Below are 23,103 nucleotides of genomic sequence, written 5' to 3'. Positions count from 1 at the left end.
AAAAACAAATTAAACCAGGGGTGGGGGGAAGTGGGGGAGGGAAGAAAGGTACATTTTGACTAGAAAAATGTATGAGCACTCATAAATTCAAGAAAAGTATTTTATCTAGCTACATAAGTATACGTATTTGAAATTTAGTTATGAGCAAAATCTAGTAGTGGAAGTTGAAAAAAAGGGGGGGAGGCAATTTTAAAAACAGTAAATGTTTGTGAAATTATTTAAAATAAATTCTGTCCCTTGTTCCTTTCTAGTAGACAACATAAATAATGAAAAGTAAATTCAGTTTTTAGCTTTTTATTTTAACACTCTAAAATGTTAGTAATACACACATATTTTTATATATGATTTTTATATTTAGTTAACTTTAATTATTCATGGCCCAAACCTGGGAGGTTCTGAACCCCTTCAATTCTTTGTGATATTAAAGGATTGCAGGATGGGCCAGAATAACTAAATCTTAGTTTGAGCATTTTTAAATTAGTTGCTTTTTTATTCTGAATCCATTTGAAGAAGAAAATGCTACACAGTCAGACTCTAAACATTGTAATCAACAGAAAAGGTAATTTGATTGGTCAATTTTTGTGAAGAGGAGGAGACGGTTCTATGGCTGAGCATTGTAGCTAATTAAATTATATCCTATATATCCCCTCAATTTACTGTCAGTGACTTCCAACATAGGCTTGATCCTGGGAGTTACTGAGCACCTGCAACTCCTACTCAAGTCAAGGGAGCAGAGGTAACACTGTCTCTCATAGGCTCAAGCCCATGATTTGGAAAAAAGGACCTGAGATAAGATTTTGAAAATCCTTCCCTCAAGAACCACATTTCTGGGACAAAAATGAAATTATTTCACCATTATTATGTCATCCGTGAAGTTAGTGGGACATTATTCAGTTTTCAGACATTTAAAATTTCTTACCAGCTGTTGGCCGTATGGCTTTTGTGAAATGAATTGGTGGCTTTAGTCCAGTTACCAGTGGAGAAGAGTCCACATCATAGAAAAACACCATCAGAAGTGGCAATGTCCTTGGAAATCCCTGCATAAAAGCTAAACACTGAATGGCCTGGAGACCATACTATTTATCTTCTGTCCAGAGGTGGGCCTCTCCAGGTCAAGACTGAGGAGAGGGTACTTTTTTAGTCTGTCATCAGAGATACAGATATTCAAACTACTATGAAAAGTGGACAGGAGAATCTGATTTAGGAGCTGGTTTGCCAAAGAGCATTGTACAGCAATTATGTAGCTAGCTGTATGCTGAATAGAGCAACTTTTAAAAGTTATTTTGATTCCTTTTACTTTTTTGGGTGAAAAAAAGCATGTAGACCCATAAACTATATTGTGGGAAGATGGGGAGGAGGGGCAGGGATGTATACTGCTGAAATTATACATTATAATTTTTTTCCTACATGCTCAGCTATACAAGTATTTTGGTGACACAATAATTGTGCATTCTTCATGTAATATCTAGTATTCACTACCTCTGGAAGGTGATGGCAAAAAGGATGGGGGAGTAATTTGTTGGCATCATTGTTGAAAAACGATATTCTAGCAGCAAATTTGAATTGTGGGGGCTTGGCAGACCCACTGGTGTATACAGAGTACGTGTGTATTTAATTAATAGCACATCTCCATTTTGATGTACACATGATGTGTAAGTAAAGAGTATAATGTTAAATTAGATATACAAGAGGAACAAACCCTGGAATTCTCCCTCAGGCAGAGCTCTCACTGAAGTCAATAGGGATTTAGTCTGAATAAGGAGTTTGTTATCAGGCTCAAAGTTTGCTCTAACTAGAAATAGCAAGCTTTTTCTTCTTTTGCTTTGTCATCTCGGTTTGTATTTATCCATTTGTTTGTGTGAGTGGTGTAGAGCAAGAGCTGTTTTCCTAGAATTTCCTACATTTTAGCATGATAACACTGGTGCCTGGCTTTTTTTCTACTCAAATTTAAAAACCCTAGACTAATGCACATCCCATCTTGCTACAGCTATCCAACTACGGTGGTAGCACCAAAGGAAAGAATGGTAATTCTACATTCAGGAAAAAGCTGGTTGCTTCAGTGGACAAGTCAAATCAAATTCCAGTAGTCCACTTGACAAAGAAACAAAAGAGCTGCTGTGGTTTGGAAAATCTGGGGCCAGGCAGTAGGATATGCATTAGGATTATGAAGGTGTGACTGGAGTTCCAGGGGAGCCAACTGAGGTCACTCAATCAACTGCAAAAAAATGGGGCAGACAATCCCCAAAGCTGGTGGATACTCCAGTACTTAAATTTACCAAGCCAGCACAAAACAGCTTCTATAATACCTCACTGGTTACCCAGAAGCCAACAATACAGTTCCCTTAAAGCCTCCCTCATGCCTCCACCCAGACACCCAAGTCAAATATGAGGATTGCTGAAAATCTTATTCATCATATAAGAAAGTTCTACCAGTCCCAAAGAATTGGACACATTATCTCCCAAGTTAATGAATATTCCAGATCTTACCCAAATACATGCTTACAGCCAATTCTTATTCACTAAACTAAAATTTATTTAAAAAGAAAAAAGAGAGTATTGGCTAAAAGATCAGTATACATACAGACATGAGTACAATTCTTAAGAATCAGATTCATAGTAGAGATGGTGAGCTTTGTAGTTGCAAAGAGTTCTTTCAGAATTAGTTAGATGATGAATCCAAATGCCAATTCAGAGACAGAAAATGTTGCATTATTTGCTTTCTGGATCAGTTTTTCAGGACACAATGAGAAGGAAGATCCTCTGAAAGTGATGGGACAATAGCGCTTTTTCAGCTAAGCATGGGAGAACCAGATCCTCAGCTGGTACATGTTAATTGAACTCCATTGACATCAGTGGAACTATGCCAATCTACACCAGCTTTGATTATGACCAGGAGATTTTATTCCATTTAGCTGCACTGGACGGCAATAAGTGTTCCACAGTGCTAAACATTTTTTTAGTTTTAAACTTTTGAGGCCAGGTCCTCATCTAGTATAAATCACATAGCTCCATTGAAGTCAAGGATCTGGTTTTATAGTCTACGGAATTATGCTGATTTTCTCCAGTTTAGGATAAGTCCCTCATTCTTTAGTGACAGTACACAGAGCTCCAAATTCTTTATCTTGCTCTATTTCTGTAGCTGTTTTTCCCTCATAAGGGGTTTGGGAGAATTACCATGTCATCATTTGTCTGGCTAGAGCATCTGAAACCTCCAACAGGTCACTGAAGTGTACTAAAAGATGTTTAGGAGAGCACACAGTGTTTTCCATCAGCTCAAGTACTGCATATTTTTTGTGCTGTGTACTTCAGAATCAAAAATAAACCTCTAATACAATATGAAGAGATATATGACTTGATTTCAATCCAAAATACTTCACTTGGGGAAACATGTATTTAAATGTTGCTGTCACATTCTTTTTTACAAAAAAATTGAAGATCAAGAGTCCTCTTTTGGGATTTCCGTTTGGTTTTGAGTACTTATGATCATTTTGGGTCTAGTTTTCCTTATAGACTCATAGACTTTAAGGTCAGAAGGGACCATTATGATCATCTAGTCTGACCTCCTGCACAAAGCAGGCCACAGAATCTTACCCATCCACTTCTATAACAAACCCCTAACCTATGTCTGAGTTCTTGAAGTCTTCAAATTGTGGTTTGAAGACCTCAAGCTGCAGAGAATCCTCCAGCAAGTGACCCATGCCCCATGCTGCAGAGGAAGGCAAAAAACCTCCAGGGTCTCTGCCAATCTGCCCTGGAGGAAAATTCCTTCCCGACCCCAAATATGGCGATCAGCTAAACCCGAGAATGTGGGCAAGACTCACCAGCCAGACACCCAGGAAAGAATTCTCTGCAGTAACTCAGATCTCACCCCATCTAACATCCCATCACAGACCACTGGGCATACTTACCTGCTTATGTTTAAATCATCATGTTATGAAATTCTCCAGAACGTTGTTAACATTGTTGCTTAAAACAACCTAGAATTTCCTGAATCTAAGATGTTTTGAAAACTTATCATGAAGTCTGACTGTCAAAGTTGGTCAGTTTTATCCACTTGGCTTTTCAAAATAAGACAAGAGAAAGGAAAATTGAGGAAATGTATTCTGGCGAATTTGCCATACATGTTTTGTAAATTCTGATATACCTTATATGCCATCATCACTATATAATATTTCAACATACTTTGCCAACACTAGGCCCACAAATGCACAAATATTCATTTCTATAATGCTCTTCACATAATCATACATCTCTCCTGTGCATTACAAAACATTTGATTATGTAATTTTAATGCTATGACTGTGCATGTAACATCCATTATATGCCAGCAATATTTCTACAGCCAGTCATGAATGTCTGCTTTGATGCCAGCTAACTGCAGTGATGGAATGTGAGAGAAGGAATATTAGGCTGGCTACCCTGGGTAATCCCTCTCCTCTCTTTAAGTAGTCCCACAAGGACTTCAGTAGATTGGTTCCATTCATCCTTTAGGGAAGGGTATTAGGAATGAGCAGATGGGTGTAATTGCCAACTGCTCATCAGAGAAAAGCACTGAAATTCCACTAGAAAGGTTTAATAATGAACTACTGGTATCTTACCCAATAGGTATCCATGCTTTCAATCTACAGACTTCTTTAAATGTACTAAGTTCATGATTTTTATTATTTTACAGCACCCCCAAGAAGCGCTAGGCACCACAGTCCAAATAAATTATAGAGTCTCTGCTCAGACTAAATTAGTTTTAAACAATGATCTGTTCTGAGTCTTTGCTCAGAATTTAGAATTATACACTATGGGATACAGTTTTGACACTTGCATTTCTCTTGCATTTATTTTAAGTCCCATTGTCTAATATATATGAAGGCAATGTTTGAAGGAGTTTCTTTATACCATTTTTATTCTGGGTTGTTTATACCAACAACAACATACCATGACCAACTCTGAAAACTGTGAAGTAATTTCCATTTACCAAAAGGGCACCAACATAAGGCCCAGCTGATCAGCTTCTGGCTCCCCTTTTGCTGAACTTAGTCATCAAGCCACTCATGGTTTTTAGTGGATGTTTTGCTTTTAATACCCAGGGAACTTTGCTGAATATTTTAACTTTAAAAACACATTGAAAAAAATTGTGATCCAAGCTTAGCTTTCATTTTAACGACAACAGTAATGAATTAATTGTGTGATTTTGAACAATGAACTTTTAGCTTGTTGTGGAGGGGGTGGGGGGAGTAAAAGCTTCCTTGAGCAGATTTAAAATGACAATGTATTGTATATTACCAGAATGTGTATTACTAGAATGTTAAAGTATGTTTTGACAATAACAGTGGTATCAAACTTTAGCTGAAAAGTAGAATTAAAATTGCTCATTTTAATTTGTAAAAATCAAATGCACCAAAAAAGAGAACTCTATTGCTTTCCTCCCCTCTCACATCAAAAATATTTCTAAGCCAAAAATCTAGTTATCTTCCATGCTCGCTCACTATGCAGCATTTTTATCCCTGGTTTCAGTTATTTTTGCAGTCCTATCATTCATCGGATAACCTGGGAAGCAGTAAAGTCTACCCCTCTTGCTGTGTCTTGTTTCTCCAACTGGAAATAATTCTATATTTTAGATCATTATAGCTAAAACTTGTGACTGGGGGGCTGGGGAGGAGAAGGAGACCATTGATGTTAGGCAGGCTAGCAGAATCTCACACACTCCTTATTAACGTAACTGCCCTTTGGCCTCCCATAAGGAATATCTCATCTTGCTTTATTTTCCAGTCTGTTACCCTGAAAAGACAGTCTTGATCATCTAAATTGATAAAAAAAATTATTGTTAGAGCTAAAGGAGCAAACAGCTGTGCAGTGGAGCTGGAACAGTTTTTACAGTGGCGGTGCTGAAGGCAGAAACCATGTATTTGGGTTGTTATTACTACTTCAAGCCTGGTGTGTGTGGCAGCATTCCTAGTTCCAGCACCCTTTGGCAGCAGGCAGTAGGAAGGAAGGCAGCAAAAACTAAAGATCCTGGTTTCCACCTCCATATGCTTTTTATGTAAAATGAGTCGGTCAAATTTGGAGGTTTCCCAAAGAATCATATCATCAAAGCTGGCTCGGGAGATAATGGGGCACATGAGTCTGTTAAAATAACAGGGGAGGCTGGTGAGGAGACAATAAGTTTTTCATAAGTCTGCCCAGAAAAGCTAAGGTAGGCTCTGCTTGCTAAAATTTTCAGGTTTTTCTTGGGCTGGGCTGGCAGCTGCTACAAGAGAAACTCTCTTCCTGAATTCCCTGTAAGCACCGCTAGGTTCATGGGGGAGGAGGGGAAAGGCATGCCCTAGTTCTGCTCCCTCCATCTCACTTTCCAGCCTCTCCAGGTGCACAACAAGATCAGGTAGGAGGAAACTGCAGACATAAGTACTAGGGCCGCACCTGCTTACCCATTCCTGTTCCTCCAGAAAGAGGGAGGACTGCTGCCTCTCCTGGAGTGAAGAAGTGGGACTCAGGCTGCTAAACTGGCCTCTTTGACAGGGGTTTATCCATTCCCTCCCAGGAGAGGCAGCAGTCCCTCCTCTTTCTGGAGGAACAGGAATGGGTAAGCAGGGTGCGGCCCTAGTACTTATGTCTGCAGCCAGGGTGTATCTGCTTGGGTAGGAGTGGACAAGGCCCACCATCCTCCTCTGGATTTTGTAGTTAACACCCCCATTGAGATGCGCTGAACACAGTCAGCTTCTCAAAGCTATTGTTTCAAGCTCTCTGACAAGTACCCCTGCATTGGTTATGTTCGGGTCACGTTTTCCAGCTTCTCTTCACAACCAAGAGGGCCAGAAACTTACCTTTAAAAAAAAAAAAAAAAGCTGAGGTTCTGCTAGCCTCCCTTCCAAGAGCTGAGGCCCTAGATACTGGAGTATCCTACCTACGCCTTATTCCAACCCTGCTAGTAGCTGCCAGCCGAGTCATACAACAGAGTTTAAAGAACTCAGAGCCTCATTTCCTCTTACCCAAACACCACAGAAGGCAAACTTGTTACCCCTACCAGGCCTTCCAAATCCACAAGGGAAGACATTCACTGTCATTCACAAGTGGCACTTCATAGTCATTCATGATCATGATTCACTATTCTGTTTCTATGACGTGCCACTATGAATAAGAATAAAAATAATTGGAGATATACCAATCTCCTAGAATTGTAAAGGACCTTGAAAGGTCATCAAGTCCAGCCCCCTGCCTTCACTAGCAGGACCAAGTACTGATTTTTGCCCCAGATGGCCCCCTCAAGGATTGAAATCACAACCCTGAGTTTAGCAGGCCAATTCTCAAACCATTGAGCTATCCCTCCCCCCAATGAATAGTCATTGGGCTATTGAGGGAGGGAGAGAGAGAGAGAGAATGGCTCTACCCTGGTAATTTGTGCTCTCACAGGGGAGATGAGAGACCCAAGTTCAAGTCCCTGCTCCAATGACTAATTATTTATCTCAAGTGGAACAGCTTCAATCAGTGATTGAGAGAGAATATCCCATAGCCTAGTACCTTAGTGGTTTGGGTACTCTCCTGAGAGGTGGGGATACCTATGTTCAAATCCTTTTCCATAGTAGGCAGAGGGGGAAATTGAACCTGGGTCTCCCTTGTTCCAGGTGAGTGCCCTAACCATTGGGTTAAAGGCTACAGGGAAGCTGCCAACGCTTACTCCATGCCCCCCCTCCTTCCTGTTTTGTGAATTTAAAAAATCCATTTGTGCTTGAACAAAACAAATTGTTTGATCCTAAACTGTTTTTTTTAAATTGCCTAAATTTGTCACTAGTTTTTTATTCAGTTAGACATGAAATAAAATAAAAGTTCTCAAAATTGCCCGTGAACCAAAAAAAATCATTTGCCCAGTTCTACCAACAAGCCTCCTCAACAGCCTGGGGGCAAGCTGATGTCCTCACAACATAGATATTTCCATCAGTTAGAGGCAACCTGCCCACCCCAAAAGCCATTCCTGCAACCTACACCCACCACTAGAGATGATTCACTGTCCACCCAATCAATCATCCCAGAGCCAGAGGCTGCAGGACAACCCTCCTGCCTCAACCACAATTGTAATACAATACAACTACAGTTGTACTCTGCCAGGTAGGGAAGTCACTAGAGTAGCCTCTGTAAGGTCCTGGGTAGTTGGAAGCATGGTGGGTTGAGAGGTTTAATGTAAGGAGGTATAAATAGAATTGAGAAGGATAGAATTGTTCTGTTGTGGAGGGGTGGAAGAGTATTGGTTTGCTAGAAGTGAGGGTGGAGTTGGGAGAAAGCATTGGGTTTGACGGAATTTTATATTTTTGGAGGGAAGAGCCTTTTACTTTGGAAAAGTCACGTGTATTGCAGACATTTGGAACATTTTTGAGGGATCTGCTTGTTAGACTGTTGGCAGCACATCACTGAAATTCTGTGCAGTGAGTGAAAGTGGCTGGTAATCAGATTTTTGGTTTTGGTGTGAGGTGGGATGAAGAGAGTCACCCCTCCAATGGTGGGATGAGCCTAAAAGATGGAGTCCAAACCCCATGAGGCAATTCATATTAATGATCTTTACTTTAAACCCCAGCCCAGTTTTACTCTAAAATCTGGGGATTAAAATAAAGACAGGCAAAAATATTTGAGGATGGAAAAAGGCAGAGGCTTATGGGAAAATTGCATGCCTCCTAACAGTCGAGTATGTGGTTTTGGGAAGTTACCTAAGGCTACAATGAAGATGTAGATGAAAACCATATGTTTATGTACATCAGGTGATGAGTCTCAATGTTCAGTGAATTAAGATACTCCTTTCTCACAATAAATTGGGTTTATAAAACTAAGTTATTCTGAAGAGAGAAATAAGTAAAGGACAACTTTACTGTGTACATGGCATATGGCAAATGGCTTGCCTGAATATCATTATAGGGTTTTTTTAGTTATGAAATAATACCTATTTTAAATATTCAATACTCCTTCCTTGCAAAGTTTGAAGAGGCTTTAGTTTTTATTGTGTGTTTTAAAGTACTGTCCATTTCTAATGAGGTTATTTTAATGTCAGGTATTTCTATTAAAATCACAAAGAACAGTGAGAGCCTTTTAATCAAACAACGTAATGTTAATTTTACAGGGGATGTTAGGTAGTGGAACTCCCTGAACAGAAACATGAAGATGGAGAGAAGTCAGTTATATTCTAAAGTCTAATTGGCAATTTTTAAATACCAGCCCAATGAATCAGAAGATGCTGATTATTTTAACAAAAGGCAGGAGGATATCTACCTCCCCCCCATACATTTTGGTTTTTTTTTTGTTTTTTTTTTGTTGAGCAGAGTGAATAGAAGGAGCTTTGCCTCAAAATAGAACAGTAGCATGCAAGAGGGTAAAGTGTAGAATAAGGATTGAATAGGAATTCAAGGAAGCTCCATAACAATCCCTTACCCCCACAGTTTACAAGCTTTTCTAGTATCAGAGGGGTAGCCGTGTTAGTCTGGTTCTGTAAAAGCAGCAAAGAATCCTGTGGCACCTTATAGACTAACAGATGTTTTGCAGCATGAGCATTCGTGGGTGAATGTCCACTTCGTCGGATGCAAGAGTGAAAATTTCCAGGAGCAGGTAAATATAAGCAAGCAAGAAGCAAGCTAGAGATAACGAGGTTAGATCAATCAGGGAGGATGAGGCCCTGTTCTAGCAGTTGAGGTGTGAAAACCAAGGGAGGAGAAACTGGTACCAGTTCACACCTCAACTGCTAGAACAGGGCCTCATCCTCCCTGATTGATCTAACCTCGTTATCTCTAGCTTGCTTCTTGCTTGCTTATATTTACCTGCTCCTGGAAATTTTCACTCTTGCATCCGACGAAGTGGACATTCACCCACGAAAGCTCATGCTGCAAAACGTCTGTTAGTCTATAAGGTGCCACAGGATTCTTTGAAGCTTTTCTAGGATTCTCTTTCAAATAGGCTGCTGAATGCATAATAATGAAAGCTTCAGTTTTCTTGTAGACCTGTGTGAAAAGTTTCTTGCTCAAGGACTTGGGTCAGTTTTGGTTGAGCATTTTCATATCTGAGAGTAAAAAAATCAGCTTTAACAATAAACCAAGTTTTCAAACCCTATTCAGTGGAGGGAAGGAAAGATACTCTCATTTTACACATTTAAGAACAAGTCTGTAGAATTTTCCAGCTATTGTGTTTGTCTCTTGTGTCTTTGTTAAAATAACCAGGTGGTTGGAAAAATAGCACTGATCTCTATAGTATTTATTATATTTTCAGGGTCAGTGAAATTCATCTCAAAGTTCTGCAGATGAAAAACTGTTATCTAAACTATTTAAAGGAACTGCAGTTTGAATGTTTCAGGGGAACTGCTAAATGAGCTTCTCTCTCCATGGAAGTGATTGCAGTACTAGTGAAAGGTATTGAGTTCAGCCCATAAAACTGAAGTCCTCAATTCATCCCAGTAACAGCCTACACAGTAGAGTTGCTTTTCAATGTCTCCATTCTTCTCTATTTGAGGGCAGTACTGGACCATTGGTCCTCCGCCCAGATAGGATTCTATTCTTTTTCATATATATGTGAGACGTTATCATAATGGTATTAGAAATGTGGCATCATTAGAAGATGGATGACTCTCACCTCGCCATCTCTATTTCATCAGATCTGGAACTACTTTCCCCCAAGACTTTTAAAGATTTGAGTCTTTGGGGGAGAGCTAGCTGGCTGAAAATTGGTGAGACAGAAGGGATGTGAAGCAATAGCTACAGGAAATATCTGTGCACTTATTTATTTGCCCACCTTTTGTTACTCAGGTTTGCCAGCTAGTGGGAGGGGAACTTGTTAGATCCTTATCTGTTTGGGAATATCCAAACAGCATCCCCCAAAAAGACTCCTTTTCTCATCTGTGCTTGGCAACAAAATTGCCACATTTGAACTTTTTTTTTTCTCATCAATTTTATTGGTGAACTCCCTGAATTTTGCCCAAGGCTGGTTTACTATGGGGGGTAAGGGTTGATCAGGTCTCCTCAGGCCTACACCTATGTGATGCAAACCTTGGCACAGTTGCCCCTGTTTTATCCAGATTTTGATTATAATATACTCATTTTTGGGGCAACACTTGAAAACCGCTTAGACGCTTAACTGGAGCAGAAAGCAGATGCTTCCTTACTTCGCAGTGCTTTGGGTGGGGAACACGTTACATGTGTGCTCCAAAAACTGTACTTTTCTCATCATTTGCTTCGAGGTATGACGAAAGGTATTGATTCTGATCTATGAAGCCCTTTATGTTTTGAGCCTTTTGTGATTTAGAGATTGTTTCTCTTCTCATGTTTAATCTGGCATTTGAGATCAACGAAGGATGCTTAAGCATATGTTTGCCTGGGGTGGGTTTGTCCTCCTGTCAGCTCTGGAACTTACTCTCTTGCCCCTAGTGATCCCACAGAACCAAATTGGTTGACTTTTAGGCGACATTGCAAATTTTATTTCTTTTTCCAAGCTGCTTTCTGGACTCATATTAACTAATATGCACTTGAACAGGGCCCCCATCTCAAACCTGATTGACACTTCAGTGCCACGCAGGTTTGGCCCAGCCACCTCTCCATCATGACAGGGGGGGCAGCTGGGCCAAGTTTGAGTGAGAGACATTACGACCTGGTGCATGGTGTCACAGTGCCTCTCAGCTGTGGCTTGGCCACCTCTCCATCACGATGAGTGATTTGAATGAATGGTGTTGCAACGTGGCTGTGGGGTGAGAGATGTTGGGGGCAGCTTTGGGGTGAGTTGTGGGTGGAGGGAGATGGGGGGCCAGAATATTTGAGGGTGAGTGGTAGGTGACCATACATCCTGTTTTGGCCAGGACAGTCCCTTTTTTAAGCCCTGTCCTGGCTGTCCCCACTTTTTTGGCAAAACTGGGCATTTGTCCCACTTGCTCTTGCCAACAATTCACATGAGCAAACAGGACAAATGCCAAATTTTGGCAAAAAAGCAGGATGTGACCCCCTAGTGGGGCACAGTGGAACATGCAGGTGGGGGGCAATGTCAGCATCGCACCGGGGGAGGGAGGGCTCAAGCATGCGACTCGGGCCAGCCCCACGTGGGCCTGGGGCGTGAGCAGCTCGGGCCAAAGGGGGTGAATGGCATGGATCATCCCCAGGCATGGGAGGGGCGAAGCTTGAGCTAGCCCCAGGTAGTGTCCTGTTTTCCCTTTGGGGAAATATGTCACCTGAATGAATGGGGAACAGTGGGGGCTGTGACTGGTTGGGCTGAGGTGATAGAGACTGCAGTGAGTGCGATGTACATGGGAGCTGTATCCCTCCTCAGCCAATCAGCTACATTGTTTTTAAAACATCATACCAAAGCTGATATAACTGCTGGTTACTACCTTTCAATAGGCATAAAGTTACATCATTGCAGACCTCCCACCATCTCTCTTCCCTACCCCGATCCACTGCCAGGGAGTATAAAGATGGTCCCAGGGCTGAGCTCCAATCATTAAGGGAGCTTTCACCCTTTTTTATTAATATTCACTGCTCCACTATAACTTAAGCCCTGGATAATTCAAGACTTCTTTGTAACATTTTAGTCAAACAGCCCATGCCGAAAACCTTTGCCCTCTGACAAACGAAATTAAAATTTTGCCCTTTTACTCCCCAGCTCAAATGAGTTCTAATCAGTTTCATTCTCCAGAGACTGAAAACATTTAAATTAAAGAAAAAATTGCAGAGGGAAAGTCATATGTCACAGTTTACAATTATAATCTATTTTGGTTAAGTCTATATATCTCCTGTTACATTTAGAAAATGTTAAGGATTGTTCTACTCTTCCAGATTTGTAAATCTCTTGATCTCTAAAGACTTACCATTTGCTTATAAATGTATGCAACTTCTTTGATCTGCTGCTTTGCTGGCCTTACTTAAAAACTAAGTTTCTTTTATCTGTCATTTTCACTGGGTTTCATCTTCACAAAGATGGTTTAAATCTAAATTATTTGGATTGTTTTTTATTATAAAGTTTATTATTAAAAACATACAAGTCTGAGTTTTGTTCTCTGAATTTTAGAAAGCAGAGATACTTACAAGAGAATATTTCAAACTAATGAAGGAAAAACAGAGTGGTAAAATGTATTGATCTAGGCAACTCTAAATGGATATAAAAGGTGCACGGAATTGCTCAGAGAAGGGTCAAGTATTTTACATACCATGAGTAGCTGTGGGGTTAGGCTACTTGAGGCACGTTCAAAATATTAAATGTAGTGAGTAAAAATTAAGCTATACAAGGGGAATTAAAATGATTTTCCTTTTAGAAAACTCATTCTTTAAACAGATGTGCTAAGAATGGAATTTTTGTAAAAAGAAAGCAAAATGGTTTTCTTTGACTCTAAACATTAAGTGTAATCATTTAAAAAGATAAGCTTTTGAAAGATCACAATTACTTGTTTTTGGTGAATATACCTGCATTTTCCTTGCTTGTAGAGAGGACAGAAATAATCATCATATTCATAGGTGCCCAAGTCTCCTACTGGTAAAATAGCACATCTGTACTCACACATGTATACCAAGGGTTTCATCCACAGCCAATTAAAATAAATTGAAAGACTGCAGCTGACTTCAATGGGCCTTGGATCAGGCTTTAAATAATTCCGTATCTGAGGAAAGCTGATGGAAGAATCATTTAAATGTGTGTTGCTGTAATTGGGCAACCACTAAAGAGTAGTTAGTTTGTCATATGCAGGGTAAAAAATGAAGGAGTCTAATTACTGACATCATATCTAAAATGTATCACATTCTATCCAAGTTGCCTATATGAGATGCACTTCAGCAGAACCCCAGTATGTGATAAATGAATAAACTGAAGAGGTAGCTTCTGTTTTAGTTTCTATTTACAATGTTTTGTTGGTGGGATAGCAAGCACTGTGCTTGAAAGTGCTAATAAGATTTTCTCACACTATGACTAGAATAGCGGAAATTAACATGAGCTTGGATTTTTAAAGGTGAATAATGAAGGGAAAGTCAGTGGAAGCTGGGAGCCTTGCTCTCAGGCTCCTTTGAAAACCACATCCATAGAATGTTTAAATAATACTGATTAGCTGAGCTGGTCAAAAAATCAGGAAACAATTTCATCAAGAAATTCAGGGTCTTTTCCCATTTCTTTGTTTAAATTGGCTCTATTTTTCATGAATGTCTGTTATTTTTTACCCAGGTTTTTATTTTTAAAAAAAATCTTTACCAGAAACTGGGTTTTCAGTGAAAATCAGGTTTGCAGTCAATGAAAAAACTGATAGATTTCAACAATTATTTCAGTAAAAATATCACAGAATTTTGCAAAAATTAGAAAATTTTGATAATGTTTACAATTTTCTGAAAAATCCAATTTTGGAGAAAAGGCAATTTTTCAGTAAAAAATATTTTTGTGTGAGAAGTCAACCAACTTTACTGATAAAAGCACATTGGCCAATGTTAATGTAGAAATACAGTTTTCATTTGGGCTTGAAAAGGGCTCTCTGTTGTATTAATAAAGACAAAAATAGCCCTAAGGTGAACTAGAGTCGTTTTCCTGAGGTCTGTAACTCCCTCTGTATTTATGTGCAATTTCAGTGCTGCTTAAGCAGAGCAGAGGCAAGACGAGATGCTGCAAAAGTGGCTCTGATCAACTCTCTGTTCAATGAATTGCCCTGTCGCAAGATCACAAAGGAATTCATTATGGAAAGTGTTCAAGAAGCTGTTTCCTCAACCAGTGTAAGTACCAATTTATGTTTCCTGAGTTGTTGTCCACTGTGTTGAAAATTGTAGCTAATTGAGGAAACTACTTCAATGGGATTAATATCAGATCCTACATAACTGTGTCTTCACTGATAATCCGTTAACTCTTTAGTAAACACTTAAACACAAGCTCTGGAACTCAGGGAGTTTAATTTGTTTATATAATCTGTAAGGGACTCTAGTTCCAGATCCTTAATTTATTTCAATGTATCTCTATTTCAGTGATTTATTCCTTAACATTATAGTTACTCTGGTAGGGAAATGGGTGAGGGAAGGAACCTTTGTCATTAAATACCAAAACTGAATCAACCACAATTGATGGAACAGTCCCCCAACACCTGCACTCGCTGTCAGTTGTGCAGGATGGCCATTGAAAATCCACTGTGTGCTGTTAAATTAAAGTTTGAAATAAAAAACATAATCTGATAGCCGAAGACTAAATGTCATTCAAGGTGGTTATTATTTAATATTTATTTAATTGTACTGCCCTGAAGGCCCCAGTCAAGATCAGGGCCCAGTTGTGCTAAGCACTGCACAAACACAGAGGGGGGACATGGTTCCTGCCCCAGAGAGTTTATACTCTAGGGCAAGGAGACAGATATTTCGGTGATATCACTGGAGCTGCTGTACATCAATGGAGCTGTGCTGATGTATGGCAACTGAGGATCTGGCCCAAGGTCTGTATTTTCCTTCTCAAGTGTGTGTGTGTGGAAATTCTTTTAGTTTCATTTTTAATTATCTAATGTAAAGTATGAAAATTGGGAATATTTGTGATGTTGTGTACTGTTTTCAGCTACAATTTTCCACCAGCCAGAGATGGGTGCATTTCAATATAGGGAGAAGTTTAACAGATGTCTAACACATATTGTATACATAGCTTATATGAATGATTCATATCTATAGCTAAACATAAAATATTATAAGCTGATATAAATAAAACCCATCTATATTTACATAAGGTTGATCTAAATGTAAAATTAGTTATACCTGGAAAATGTGTCACTGTGTCTATGTAACAAGTAACGGATGAGCTAAGCTTTAGTATCCCCTCCCACACTATTGAGGTAATGGAAGTTGACTATTCTCAGCACATTCAAGGAGTTGATCCTAATAGTTCTAATGGATACTTGAGATATTTTGAAACAGTGTTTGAGGACTGTCTTGCACTGTCCTTTCAATTAGTGGAAGGTGTATGGCTAAATTTCCTGCATTGCTTTGAAAAGATCAGCCAAAACTGTTTTCTTCTTAAATTATCATATATAAGTAAAAATGAGTGGGAAAACATAATTCCATTGTAAACTTTCCTAAATAGTTTCAAGGAACAATTTCTCTTGATACCCATACTAACTCCCATTAACTCTGGCTTATCACTGCTACTTGTCCCCTGACTGACAAATAAACCATCACTAGGGTCTGGGTTTTTCCCACTATTGTCATGGTAAAGATCGGCCAAACAGACTTTGGAGTTATTATTACAAAACAAAACAAAACAAATAAGACTCGATTTCTAGTTCAGCATTGTGCCCTGTGGCTAAAATCAATGTGGGATGTAGCAAATCTTTATAAATGAAAGTGCAGGCTCACTTATAGGCTTATGCCCTGGATTGACGAAGGGTTCATTGAATTCTTCCCATCTTTTCAGAAGAAGCTTCTGATAACAAATGTGGAGTGGATTTAAAATAGTTTAGAAACACTGTTAACAGCTTTTAGTGAGGCACACTAGCTGAAGTTTTCCCCTTTTCTCCTTTACGAGATGGACGGGGAGAAGGGAAGAGGAGTGGCTATAATTTTGGTGAACTGATAGAGTAATGTAAGGAGGCCTGGTCTATATCTGGTCTGTGGATGAAAGGAGAGCTTTCTTTCCCAGTATTTTGAATCTCATACACTTCAGAGGAACAAAAATCCATGTCAGTTAGGCAAAATGGGGCATGATTTATTTATACATGAAATTTAAAGGGAGGTTCAATTTAAGGTAATTCATCATTTTTTATGGAAATTTTGAAGGTAAAAGGGTATACGCTTTGCAGACTTCAGGGTGGATTTCCTCAGGGATATTTAAAAGCCAGCATAAATATTTCAGCAGCAGTGTGTTAATGTTACAGCATTCAAAAGCTATAAATTTGCTGGCAGTTCAGTTAGAGGAACTATCTTGTGTAGGGATCTGGTCAACTCTGCACAGCTGCCACTGAACACCTAGAATTATGAGAGGGAATTTATCAAAAGTAGTTGACTCAGACGCTCCTTTTTTAGGTTTTCAAAAAGAAAAAAAATAAACAAATTCAAATTTATGGGGAATTTAGCCCCTTCCTTACCTAGCTACTTCATGATACTCCAGAGGTCCATTGAAAAAGTATTTGCTTAATTATGGCTCATGTCTCTACAGGTCCATCAATATGCCATGATTATCATAGAGATAGTGTATGGGATTCCAAGTGTGAACAGCCAGCACATAGGTACCAGGGTGATAAGTCTTTCATAAATGCCTGCAGGTAGACTGGACTAATTTAACTGACATTTTTGGTGGATCATCTCAAATAAGTAAACCTTAATGTTCAGATGAATGGGCAGCAATCCTGCAGAGCCAGGAAAAGACTGGGGACAGGAGGTAGAGTTTCATATCAATGGATCACTGAGACAGTGAAGAGCAGGTAAAGGGCAATAGGCATCAACATAAAACACTGTGTATTTCTGAACTACCACTGACTCTCAGATTAATTCAGAAGTGATTTGGAGAGTCAACTCCTGGGTTTTTTTACTTATCAGAAATTTCTATTCCAATCAAAAGCCAAGCCCCACCTCAAAATTCCAGTAAGTCACTGAGGGTCCATTGAAGCCAATTCAAGTTGCACATCCATAGCCAAGGGCAGAAAGTGGCCACCCAGCTGCCTGAACAGCTGGGGGAAGCAAAGAGAGACATTTGATGAGGGTATGGTGGGTTGCACTTTCTTTTTTGAGCACCCACTGATGTCCAGGAGCAGTGCTGCCATTTTCTTCAGCTCCCATCGACCATGCAGGCTGTACGTCAGCCTCTGTGGGTCTTCTGTGGCTTGGTCTTCTGGCCAGATAATCCAGGTCTTCTGGTCACATAATCCAACCACCTTCTGGGGTACAATGAACACAAATAAAAATCATTCCTTGGCCTTCAAGATCAACAGCAGCTAAAATGGTCTAGGCTTAATTTCCTTTCTGCAATTAACTCAGCAGGGTTCCTCCCGCATGCCTGCCCTTGATTTTGGTGTGTTGGTATGGGCCACTCATGACAAAGCACTTCCTGTGTCCCAAATTCCATGAGTTCTGTAAGGCTGGCCTGATAGACCTTTAGAGTCTTCCAGATGTGCTTCCAGGGTGTTGAGATGGGGTGGGGGGAGAGGCCAAGTGATGATGGAACTCTCCCTCTTTTATACTTTCTTCCAGCTGCTAGAAAGATCCTTGCTGTGAGGTGGGATCAGTCAGCCCCCATTGGCGAAGCAGTCTGCATTGCGTATGTCTCTTCTCTAAGGAGCCTTTGGGATAATGGATTGTTTTCATGTTGAGCCATTAACAATGTCTGGGCTCTCCTTTGTTGCAACTGAAAGGCTGGCTGTGGGCATTCCCAACCTCACAACATATTTCAGCAATACTTCATAACCTCACATACAATCCAACAGGCTAACAATGTTCAACAGATCAAGACTTTTAAAATGATACCTCACAAGGCATACTTTGTACAAAATATATCATAATCATATCACAGTGGTGAATATGGGGGGTTACAAGGTGCTATTTTGAGGTACAGAGTGTCACACACAGAGACATCTGTTCCAATTTGCCTGAATTTTTCAGGGATGATGGCGAACATTTGTCAGAGGCCGGTACCAGAGTATGTCAGAATGGATGGAGTTGTGATACCCGGTGGTTTGGTTGTGGGGAGTGTGATCAAGCTAGACACTGGCTAGTCCTGTGGCTGGTTTACAGTGTGGTTAAAAGGATACACTGAATCAGGGGCGGCTCTAGAAAGTAGGCTGCCCCAAGCAGCGCGGAGCGCTGCGCCGCCCTTCCCCGGGCCCGCGGCGGGTCCCCTCTTCCCGCGGCTCCGGTTGAGCTCCTGCCGACGTGCCTGCGGCAGGTCCACCGGAGCCCGGGACGAGCGGACCTGCCGCAGTCATGCCTGCGGGAGCTCAACCGGAGCCGCGGGAAGAGGGGACCTGCCGCAGGCATGACTGCGGCGGGTCCCCTCTTCCCGCGGCTCCGGTGGACCTGCCGCCGGCATGCCGGCGGGAGCTCCACCGGAGCCAAATGCCGCCCCCCCGGGAAACGGCCGCCCCAAGCGCCTGCTTGGCGCGCTGGGGTCTAGAGCCGCCCCTGCACTGAATGGTTCCCAAAGGTAAAAGACCTGAGATTTTGCTGACTGGCTGTGAGCTCATGTGATATGATGAGTCATTGTGACTCTCACAGGCTGAGGTCCCCACCCTTGTGAATCATAGAATATTAGGGTTGGAAGAGACCTCAGGAGGTCATCTAGTCCAATCCCCTGCTCAAAGCAGGACCAACACCAACTAAATCATCCCAGCCAGGGCTTTGTCAAGCCGGCCCTTAAAAACCTCTAAGGATGGAGATTCCACCACTTCCCTAGGTAATCCATTCCAGTGCTTCCCCACTCTCCTAGTGAAATAGTGCTTCCTAATATCCAGTGTAGAACTCCCCCACTGAAACTTGAAACCATTACTTCTTGTTCTGTCATCTGCCACCACTGAGAACAGCCTAGCTCCATCCTCTTTGGAACCCCCCTTCAGGTAGTTGAAGGGTGCTATCAAATCCCCCCTCACTCTTCTGTTCTGCAGACTAAATAACCCCAGTTCCCTCAGCCTCTCCTCGTAAGTCATGTGCCCCAGCTCCCTAATAATTTTTGTTGCCCTCCTCTGGACTCTCTCCAATTTGTCCACATCCCTTCTGTTGTGGAGGGACCAAAACTGGACACAATACTTTAGGTGTGGCCTCACCAGTGCTGAATAGAGGGGAATAATCACTTTCCTCAATCTGCTGGCAATGCTCCTACTAATACAGCCCAATATGCCATTGGCCTTCTTGGCAACAAGGGTACACTGCTGACTCATATCCAGTTTCTCATCCACTGTAATCCCCAGGTCCTTTTCTGCAGAATCCTTTGTCCCCTTCACAGGAGGGAGGGAGTAGGACTCAAAGCGAGTTGAGTCCCAGCGGTAGGCTGAGGGGACCCTCCGTTGAGTTATGGGTTACACTGGTCTACAATTTTTGAGAAGTCGTCTGCTTCAGAGATAAAATGTGCTATTTATTATGTATTTTGATGTGCTGAATTCAAATATGACAATTAAAACAACTGATTGGCTACTGTTTCTAAGGTATTTAGGTTTTTACATTTTTTGTCTATGTATATTGTGTAGATAGTAGAGTTTTAATCATAAATTGTAAACCTAGGTCTTTTCATGTGTTTATGGTTGCTTTACATGATAATATTTCACCTGTCCTGTTTATGTAACACTTTAAAAATCAGCAAAAGGGTTATATAAATAAAATTTATTATGAAACAAAAGGCAAAAAACTATTATGTATATAGTTTAGTCCTATTCAGTGTCTACTCGGCGCTTCTTGGCTTGTCTCTTGTATTCATTAAATGGAGCATCTCTTCTCACTGTCCAGGAATAGTCTGCAAGCATTGATGGGCTCCATTTGCCCTGATAGTGTTTCTCCATTGTTGCAATGTCCTGGTGAAATCGCTCGCCGTGCTCGTCGCTCACTGCTCCACAGTTCGGTGGAAAAAAATCTAGATGAGAGTGCAAAAAATGTATCTTTAGTGACATGTTGCAACCAAGGCTTTTGTATGCCTTAAGGAGGTTTTCCACCAACAACCTGTAGTTGTCTGCCTTGTTGTTTGCAAGAAAATTTATTGCCACTAACTGGAAGGCTTTCCATGCCATCTTTTCCTTGCCACGCAGTGCATGGTCAAATACATCATCTCGAAGAAGTTCACGAATCTGAGGACCAACAAAGACACCTTCCTTTATCTTAGCTTCACTTAACCTTGGAAATTTTCCATGGAGGTACTTGAAAGCTGCTTGTGTTTTGTCAATGGCCTTGACAAAGTTCTTCATCAGACCCAGCTTGATGTGTAAGGGTGGTAACAAAATCTTCCTTGATTCAACAAGTGGTGGATGCTGAACACTTTTCCTCCCAGGCTCCAGTGACTGTCGGAGTGGCCAATCTTTCTTGATGTAGTGGGAATCTCTTGCACGACTATCCCATTCGCAGAGAAAACAGCAGTACTTTGTGTATCCAGTCTGCAGACCAAGCAAGAGAGCAACAACCTTCAAATCTCCACAAAGCTGCCCCTGATGTTGGTCATAGTTTATGCACCTCAAAATTTGTTTCATGTTGTCATAGGTTTCCTTCATATGGACTGCATGACCAACTGGAATTGATGGTAAAACATTGCCATTATGCAGTAAAACAGCTTTAAGACTCGTCTTCGATGAATCAATGAACAGTCTCCACTCATCTGGATCGTGAACGATGTTGAGGGCTGCCATCACACCATCGATGTTGTTGCAGGCTACAAGATAACCTTCCATGAAGAAGAATGAGACAAGATCCTTTTGACGGTCACGGAACATGGAAACCCTAACATCACCTGCCAGGAGATTGCACTGCTGTAGTCTGGAGCCCAACAGCTCTGCCTTACTCTTGGGTAGTTCCAAATCCCTGACAAGGTCATTCAGTTCACCTTGTGTTATGAGGTGTGGTTCAGAGGAGGAGGATGGGAGAAAACGTGGGTCCTGTGACATTGATGGTTCAGGACTAGAAGTTTCATCCTCTTCCTCTTCCTCATCTGACTCAAGTGAGAATGATTCTGGTGCATCAGGAACCGGCAGTCCTTCTCCGTGGGGTACTGGGTGTATAGCTGATGGAATGTTTGGATAATGCACAGTCCACTTTTTCTTCTTTGACACACCTTTCCCAACTGGAGGCACCATGCAGAAGTAACAATTGCTGGTATGATCTGTTGGCTCTCTCCAAATCATTGGCACTGCAAAAGGCATAGATTTCGTTTTCCTGTTCAACCACTGGCGAAGGTTTGTTGCACAAATGTTGCAGCATATGTGTGGGGCCCACCTCTTGTCCTGATCTCCAATTTTGCAGCCAAAATAAAGGTGATAGGCTTTCTTAACCATAGTGGTTATACTGCGCTTTTGTGATGCAAAAGTCACTTCACCACAAACATAGCAGAAGTTATCTGCACTGTTCACACAAGTACGAGGCATCTCTGCTCACTTTGGCTAAACAGAAATGTGTCCCTTTGCAAAATCAAACACTGACAAATAAGAGAGCACGACTCTGTATGATTTCTAGAGCTGATATAGTGCAATTTGTTCAGTAGAGTGATGTAAGCTTCATTATGATTGTATCATCCATGACTTCTAGGAATAACATGATGCAATTCATATCATGTATGACGCAATACCAGCTTCAGATTGCATCATTCATTGTTTTGCCTAAAAAGCAAGTACTGTCCAAACCCAGTCATAGATGTATTCATAGATCCAGTCAAAGATGTATTTTAGTCATTTCTGGTTTAAATTGAGATCCCTTCCCTTTATAACTCACTTATCTTCCGCTATTCCCAAGTCAAGGGTCATATATACTGACCCAATAGCATATCTTGAAAACTAGAGCCAATCAACAATTTTAAGCATCATTTTCATTCTCAGTGACCCAGAATTAGTAAAGTTTGAAAACATTTATTTCAGAAGCATTTTGGCTGTAGAGCAGTGTTATTTGTTAGGAGCCCTGTAACCCCTGCACTGGAATGCCGGGTATAAGGGAATATGGAGGATGGGTGAGTAATACCCCTCCTCTGTGCAATAAAAGTTGCGGCCTACCACTTAAAATTCATCCATTATCTGTCCTCAGTTTGCCATCATGTCCAGATCAATCAGATGTGCTGCATTTTTTTGGCTGAGCATGGGGCATCAGAAGCTACCAAGGGCATCCCCTGAGTAATGGATGGGGAAGTCTCCACATGTGGACAGCTCTGAATAATAAATAAGGAGACATGGACCTAAGGTTATGTGTGGGACTTGTAACCTCATCACATAAAACAAACATGCTACAGAAACAAACACCAGCACCTATAACAGTGGGCAGCAGACTCAAACAAGAGATCACTTCCTGTGAAGAATATTCACCATTGGTCAAACACATAAGGAAGCCCATGTCCTGAAAAGTCCCATGCTTAAGGACAAATCAGTAATGAAAAATGGATTTTGGACTATGAGAACAATGTAGGTAACTACTAAAACTGCTCAGATAATTAAATAAATTGATAGATAACATCTTGATGTCCTTGGAATCGGTGAGTGTAGTGGACAGGTCTCAACAAAGT

At 40.9% G+C, this 23,103-nt stretch overlaps 1 protein-coding gene across 1 annotated transcript in view; it reads left to right on the top strand.

Moving 5' to 3' along the window:
- Window positions 1-23,103, top strand: part of LIX1 (limb and CNS expressed 1) — a 47,803-nt gene that overhangs the window by 12,986 nt on the left and 11,714 nt on the right. Inside the window, exon 3 of the mRNA XM_039545273.1 lies at window positions 14,544-14,684. Within this exon, the coding sequence (XP_039401207.1) occupies window positions 14,544-14,684 (141 nt within the window). The remainder of the gene's footprint in view (window positions 1-14,543; window positions 14,685-23,103) is intronic.

Source organism: Mauremys reevesii, linkage group 6, assembly GCF_016161935.1.
Source record: "Mauremys reevesii isolate NIE-2019 linkage group 6, ASM1616193v1, whole genome shotgun sequence".
Taxonomy (NCBI): Eukaryota; Metazoa; Chordata; order Testudines; family Geoemydidae; genus Mauremys; species Mauremys reevesii.
Note: the sequence above shows the minus strand (reverse complement) of the source record. Positions and strands in the feature narration are given on the sequence as shown.